The sequence below is a fragment of the Pterocles gutturalis genome, unplaced genomic scaffold (genome assembly GCF_000699245.1).
Source record: "Pterocles gutturalis isolate BGI_N339 unplaced genomic scaffold, ASM69924v1 scaffold15779, whole genome shotgun sequence".
Taxonomy (NCBI): domain Eukaryota; kingdom Metazoa; phylum Chordata; class Aves; order Pterocliformes; family Pteroclidae; genus Pterocles; species Pterocles gutturalis.
In genome coordinates this window covers 3602-11309 of record NW_010128481.1, presented here as the reverse complement: position 1 = coordinate 11309, position 7708 = coordinate 3602, and the positions used below count along the sequence as shown (strand labels likewise).

At 51.8% G+C, this 7708-nt stretch overlaps 1 protein-coding gene across 1 annotated transcript; it reads right to left on the bottom strand.

Moving 5' to 3' along the window:
• Positions 1-1689: 1689 nt before the first annotated feature.
• TCTE1 (t-complex-associated-testis-expressed 1) lies at positions 1690-7250 on the bottom strand. Its single transcript, XM_010079648.1, has 4 exons — positions 7079-7250; positions 5258-5826; positions 3760-4209; positions 1690-1866 (listed from the first exon to the last, which is right to left on the bottom strand). The coding sequence occupies exons 1-4, from the start codon at positions 7248-7250 to the stop codon at positions 1690-1692; spliced, it is 1368 nt and encodes a 455-aa protein (XP_010077950.1).
• Positions 7251-7708: the final 458 nt, after the last annotated feature.

Below are 7708 nucleotides of genomic sequence, written 5' to 3'. Positions count from 1 at the left end.
TCAGCCCGATGCTGATCTGGGTCTTTTCTGCTGTTTCTGAACGCGAGTTCTCATCTCATTCAGGTGTGTCATTCAGTGGAAATATTTTGTAAATGCAAATAAAAAGAAATAAATCTATTCAATACCTCGGTCTCGAGGATGGGAAATAAGTAATGGGAGATGCCCAGGTGGGGAGGTTTCACAGCTGCTGCTGCTAGCTAAGTTTTCTTGCAGATGTAGCCCCTGGAGCATCCACAAATAGTTGGGAAGGGAACTACACAGACCTGCGAGGGCTTGGAGCTGAGCCCTGTCGGCACCCCTCATGGGCCAGCCTTGCACTCCATCCTTTCTGATCTATAAGGGGGTGACCCGGCGCAGGTACAGGCCCACCACGGGTCGGTGGCCGGCCGCGCTGCAGATGTCTGTATCCATCAGGCAGAGCAAGGCAGAAGCGGGTACGTGGCAAACAAATATATTTTGTGAGCACTGGGAAACAGTTTTTACTTTTCAACTCTGTCAATATGATCTAGCTCTGTCTGTCTCTCTATATATGTACAAACAGTATATCACAATGTTGCCTTTTTTGTTGGAAATATCAAAAGTACAAAGATTGTAAACCAAATCGGTGTAATAAAAGTTTCAGATGATTCACTGAGGCGGCTGCCAGCGGTGGGTCTGTGGGAGCTGGTGCTGGGCAGGGCTGGGAGATGCCTGAAGCCCCTGCTTTGCTCAGAGGGTGGGAGGGGATGGATGGAGGTCAGCCCATTTCCTTAATTCCCTGCTGACCTCTCCTAAGTGGAGCAGTCGAAGGACCGAGGCGATCAGGTATGCGCCCCATCCTGTCTTCAGCTGTCCGCAGCCCATGGGGCAGAAGGAACCTGCTCTGTTTTCCTCCAGGCTCAAGGAAGCTGCTCCACTTTCAGCCCCGTGGGATTTGTGGGGCAGCAGTACTGCTGGGACCCCTCTAGCTTGAAGTTGTGCAAAACACAGATTTTTTTGTGGCAGGTTTGCGCAGAAGAGCTTTACTGGTGAAGCAGAGCATCTGGTTGTAAAGAATTTGCCTGTTTGCCAAGCAGGCTAGCACTGACCAAAGGCATAGCAACCCAAAGCAGGAAACCATGGTGGAGAGACCTATTATTTATTGAATTTATTTATTTTTCACTGTTCACCACCCATATCTGAGAGACTAGACATGTTTTGCTATAAAAACAAATAAATCCTTGAGCAGAGCAATAGCCAGAAAAAGCTGCTGAGGAACTAGAAACAACATTCCCTCTATCTTCGCTGCATCTTTTGTCCTCAGCAAAAAGCCTAAAACAGCTGCCTGCCCTGAAGGTTACATCAGGACTAGACCATTTAGATGGTGCAGACTTCACCTAAGCTGCTTTACAGGTGGAACAACGTCCAGTTGCCTGAACTGAGCTTGCTGCCGGAGCACGTGAGGAACACCGCAGGAGGTGGGACTTGGTCTCAGGTGCAATGGGAGAAAGAGCTCAAGGGACAAATGGCTTCTGTGGTGCCACTGCCATCCCATGAGGTCTCATGCCTGTCTCGTGTTAAGTCCCAGGTTGGATGCTGGGGATCTGGGACAGGCTGGGGGGGTGGCCACAAGTTGAGTGTTTCTCAGAAATACGAATAAAAGCAAACCTCTGAAGTAAAGTATCTCCAACACTGCACCTGCAAAGCTCAGCGCTCTCTGGAGCGTTTCCATCAGCGGGGTTCGGCGGGGGGGTGCTGCAGAGACCCCAGCCTCACCGCTTCCCGGTTGGCCCACACGATTTGGTGAATGAGGTACTCGGTCTCCTGGCCCACCTCTGCCAGCCGCAGGTCGAATTCGGTCAAAGCCTTGTTCTCCGCCAGCCCGTGGAGCAGCTGCTTCCCACCGTCCTGCAAACGGGTGAGAAGAGGGGGTTAAAGGAGGAGATCCGAAAGCGAAGCTTATTGCTCCCTTTCCTCCTCGCCAGGAGAGCTGCTCCTGCGCTTCCCTGCTGCCGGTGACGGGGAGCCCGGTGACGGGGAGCCCATGAGATGGTGCCAGAAGTGACAAAGGTCTTCGCATCAGCCCGAAACGTTGCTCACAGAAGTACGGGGAAGGAGCGTAACCTTATGCAGCAGGCAGTGATATGACACACGCTAATGACTCCCTCTGGGTACCGTGTCAGGAGTCCTCAAGCTCAGGCTGGTTCATGGCATGGCTGGTGATGATAACCTGAGAGGAGTCTCTGCTGTCCCCTGTCCCCAGCTCGCTGCTGGCTGGGGGCAAAGGGCGGTGTGCTTGGGGTGCTGCTCCTCCTCTCGGCAGTGGGGGTTGCCCCAGTGCCAGCAGTCTCTGGGTGCCGTTTCCCAGGCTGGGTTGGCTTTTTTGGGGAAATGTCTCACACATCTGCAGTACCGTCTGTATGGGACAGAAAATGTGATGTAGCTTTAGGGAGGCAACTCACTTTGGGGCATTTTCCTCCCTTACCTGAAGCACTATCTTTAGGGATGCTACAATTTGACTTTTTTTTCCCCCCATAGCTGTTCTCTTTCAGGTACCAAATACACCTCCACCATCCCCATCTCCTCCACCCAGGCAGTCCCCTCCTCCCAGCACCCTGCCTGTTCGATCTTTTGCCAAAAAGAACAGAGCAAAAAGGACCGGGAAGGAGTCTCTTTTTAACAGGGTATGCAGGTCCCCATTTCCCCAAAAATATTACCACCAGCCCATTTGTTGGGCTGCTGTGGAGGTTCACAAATGGGTACTCAGTGAGAGCTCCCCAGAAGGAAGGTGATAAGCACAGAAATTATTATTTACTAAGCAAAAATCCTTCTCTCTTTTCCAACCTTTGCCCCCTTGTATCATTACACTCAAATGGTTTTCCACGGCCAGGATCATAAACCTCAGAACTCACAAAAGGTTTTCCACCATCAAATCCTTTTAAAACCCTTGTCAAACACATTGACGCCAATATTCCTGCCAGCAGGGACAGCTGGTCTTAATGCCTCTTTATTGTGACAGTGAGAAAAATTGAGGCAGCGCAGAAAGTTTAAAAGCCAGCATGATTGCATTTGGCTGTCTAGTTTCAGATTTCTAAAGCTCTTTGTAACCGGCAGAAGAGAAGCGGTCTGGTTTGTTGGCATATCGCATACTGCAGCTCTTAGGGATGCAGTAAGATCTGTGGATGCTCCTCTGTCTAGAAAATGTGAGCCTGTGGTTTGGGAGCCACTTATGAGCACCCAGAAGTGACATCTTTGACCTACTGCACCGCTCCGGGCTGCAGGATGAGTTAAAGGAGCTCAGCAACGGAGCCAATTTTCTAACAGCCTCCTCCGAGTGCGTGAGGGACGGGAGAGATGCTGGGAAGGGTGACACTCTGTGTGCTGCTGAGTGACAGATGGCACAGCAGATCCAAAGTAGGGAGGATATGCATAAGGCCCTCATCTCATGCCGCCTATCGTTACCATCTACTCCCATATGTGTGAAGCGGCTGTGATTTTTCCCAGACATTCTCCCTGGTTTTTCAGTTTCCTGGGGGGAAAATCCCACTCTGCCCAAAAGCCCAAAGCCCCGTGGACAGGGCTAGATATAACGAGTGAGATAAAGGCACAGAAGACATCCCTCTCCTTCCTGCCGTCTGCTAGAGTCTCTTCCCTGCTTGGAACCGATTGTTATTGCAGCAAGACTGCAGGGGGTGAGGGATGCGTTTGCCTCTGCGGCTTCGAGGCAGGCCAGGCTCAGCACCTGCTTGGCAAGGCCACCATGCAGGGCCACCAACTGCAGGGAGAAAGGATTTCTCTTACCAGCCCCAGGTGGTTGCATGAGAAGTTGATCCTCGTCAGGGTGGTGTTCAGAGCCAGGACCTGGGAGAAAATCGTGGCGGTTGGCTCGGACAGGTTATTACTTCCCAGATGGATGGACTTCAGGGTGGTGTTGGTCAGCAGGGCATGGCCGAGCGCCTTCCCGCCTTCGTCCTCCACCTGGTTGAGGCGCAGATTCAGGGAGGTGAGGGTGGAGTTCTCAGCCAGGGCTTGAGCAACAGCCTGAGCCCCCAGGTGACGGATCTGGTTGTTACACAGATTGAGGGTTTCTAATCTGCTGCGGTTGAGCAACTTGCCAACAGCTTGTGCCCCCTTGTCCCCGATGAGATTGTGGGACAAGTTCAGCTCCACCAAGCAGGGGTGGTCCAGCAAGTTACGGACCAGCATCCTGGTCTTGTCATCATCCACTTTGCTTCGCGTCAGCTTGAGAACCTGTGGGGATAAAGGACAGGGACACTAAAGCAGCCAGCGCTTTGGACTGAGCATGGTACAGGACCTGAAAGGAGTGAGGTCCACCAGACGGGATTCATCTCCCTTCACTTCAGACACCTTTAGCCAGTAGGTTCCAGCAGTCACTTTTACAGTGGGCAGATGGTTCCAGCAGGCAGGGCATGCCACCGATGTCCCACGCCTATGCTAGGGAGAAGTGGTTCCTCTCCTGGAATCGCCTGTTCCTCTCCACTGGCACCATGGGATCTCTGACACAAAGAGCTAAATTCAAATGAGATGAAGCTGCCAAACGTCTGCAGGGAGTAACAACAGAACTCACCCCAGATCACCGTGGAACAGTGTCTGAATGAGCACGTGCGCTGGTGGCAACCACAGTGCTCCTGGTGAAGGGCGATGCCCTGCGTGGCCAGGGCACCTCAATAGCCACAGGAAAGGTAATTTCTCTTCTGGAAGCTGAGCAAACATTTCCCAAAGCACACCAGTCTGTGGGGAGAACGTTCAGCCAGCTGGCTCTGGATAGCAATGGCCACCGATGGTTTGGAGGGGCTCAGTATCTGCGCTGCAGTTGGCACAGAGCTGAAGATAGTGCCCAGAAAAAAACCCCTTATCACTCTTAAGGCAAATGTGAGTATTTCCCCATACTCTTCCTGGGGTCTCTGCTCCTCTGGGGCATGTTGACATGTACTCACTGAACATAACTACCAAAAACTCCTTATGGAAAAAGCCTCTCTTGGCTTCTCTCCTCCCTCCCAGAACTATGTGATGAGTATTGCTTTCTCTTGCGCTACAGGGAACAAGATTTGTGGGAGCGAGTATTTTTCTCACCGACCCTCTGACAACCTGTTCTAACGAGGACAGATGCAGAACAAGACACTGGGCCAGGAAGTTAACATCTCTGCACTCTGTCAGACTGCAGCTTGCAAAGGGAAGGGTGCTGGCAGCAAGCAAAACTGGTCCCTGAGTTCCTACCCTGCTCCGGGCATTTTGAAGATCTAGCTGAGAGAGGAAGGTTTGGTTTAGGATACGTTACTTTCAAGTTGTAGCACTTCTTCACGGCGAGAGCCAGGTTGGAGCAGTCCTGGTGGGTGAAGTTGAAGAGGTTCCACTCAAAGTTCATGCCACAGCCCTTCACGCCGTAAGTGAGATGAAGCTCTTCAAGGTGAGGGAGAGCAGTAATGAGGGCTCCCAGGTCGTAGTGGTGCACAGGGGCCTTGCCGAATTCAAAATCACTCTCAGAATCGGAGAGGTCATCGCTCTCCTCCTTTTGATCCACCTGCACTGGTGGCAGGAACTGATCGACCTCCAGTTTCCGCACATAGTCTTTGCAGAGTGGGATGAGCTCTAGGACCTGGTTGGGGTCTGTGGTGTTTGGGATGAAACATTTCAGGATGTTCTCCAGGTGACGCTCAAAGAACATCCGTTTCCAGCTCTCTCCATAGTTGGAGATGTCACACGCTTGCCAGCGCCCAGTGCAGCACCTCTTCCAGTAGTTCTCATCACTTATCAGGTTGGCAGTCACAGCGAGTGGGAGGCCAGTGGAGAGCCTGTCCAGCACCTTCCTTCGGTGCTCAGGCAGAAGACGGTCCAAAATAGGGTTCTCTGGAGGGGGTGAAGAGAAGGAGAGGTTGGTCTGGGCTGTAGGAACCACAGCTGGTGCTATGGTTCTGCCCAGCCCATAGCTGTGTGCCCATGCCCTCCCCTCTGCTGGCACTGGTTCTCGTCTCAGTTGCCAGCTGCTGGTGCAGGGAGCTAAGCTGGCGGCAAATGTGTAGGATTCATCTCCCACCTTTCTAACTTTTACAATAAAATATCTGCGTGATTGGGTTTACTCCCATCATATTTGGGAACTGCACCAGAAACGTAGCTCCCAGTTTAAATTTAGTTTGAATGCAGTTTATACTCAGAGCAGGACTTCTGCTCCCACGAGAGCTCATTCAGCCTTAGATTGTCATTTGCTGGGCTGTCTCCTTTTGGTTTCTAAGCATATGGAAGGACAATATTTGAGAACAACGGTCTGTGTGCTCTTCATGGGGGTCCTCGTGCCCTTTTTATCTTAACTGGGGTATCTGTATCACACAAACTGATTCCTGTTCCTTTCTGCTAAGACACACTCTTAGCTTTTATATTCACCTTGTTCAAATAAAAACTCTTCTTCCCTATGGGCTTTCTCCCCTCAGTCTCTTTCCTGATGCTCACTCTAATTCTCAGCTGGCTTCTCTCTGGTGGAAGTTCTTTGTGGTAAGAAACACCAGAGAAAAGCCGTGTGTACTCACACCATGAACGCTTGGTGACACGTACACAGTACTGTTGAGTAACAGAAATCACCAGTGGAGAGGCATAACTCATCACATCCCCACCAAAAGCCATGGAGAAGGCCTGAGACTGTGAGCACAATGAGTATTGTGAGATGGTAGCTCCGAGCAGGGAGCAATTCTCCATCTCTCTGTACAGCCCTCAGCACAATGGGGCTCCATCCTTGAGTGCTACCATCACGCGTGCACGAATCGAGAGAAGGAAACAGCACCTTCACAGCCCTGGTCACAGGGGAGGTGAGGGAGGCCAGCAGGGCAGGGAAGGAAGAAGAAATGACAGGACAAGGTTAGGGCAGAGTCACATCCTGGAGAGCAGCCCAGAGGACCACAGCCATCCCTGGAGTGTACAAGTACATCCTTAGCAACTAAACAGTTTGTTTAACTAGCTGCCTGAGGGGATGTTTCTGCCCATCTGCTCCTTTGGCAGGGCTGGGTACCATGCTGCCTTGCAGAGGCATCTGCCTGCCTCGCTGACCCTCTGCTCCCCAGGACTGATGCTCTCCCTCCACGTGTCCCAGGGGAAACGCGCTCCCACTTACTTTCAAAATTGTGGGCGATGTGCTGAAGGCAGAGCTCGGTGAGGTGGGGGACAGTGGCCAGGCACCACTCGGGATCCTCAATGACACGGTGTGTGCAGTATGGGCCCACAGCGAGGGGTGGGTACAGGGAGGGAATGGCTGTGCTCCTGTGCCTGGCCGCTGGCTGCTGCATCCTGCTCAGGACCCACTCCTCCTTCAGGAGAAGCAAGAGAAAAATTGCTTGAGAGTCACCACCATATTTTCCAGCTGGGCTGCCTGCAAAAGAAAAAAAGGCAACTTTGGAAAGAGGCCAGCGATAAGAATGGTCTGCTCACACTGCTCTCCTGTCGTGCACTTGTCCCCGGCCCTTTGCCTGCCTCCTCTGCTTGGACCGGAAGCACTGCAGCAAAGCAACTGTTATCCAGCCTTATCTTTATAAACTTCCCTGTACAGAGAGGTCTCTAGGTACCATGTGTAACAAGCAGATAATAATGCGGTGTTAATTCAGAGTGCTGTTGAAGAGGATGGACAGGAATTGATGGTTTACTGTCTTTTCCAATAAAAGAAATAGGTGAAGGTGGCAGGAGCCAGAAAATGAAGACTCTGGTTCTTCACACTGATTGCAGCTGAACTGGGGAATTCCCTGCCGTG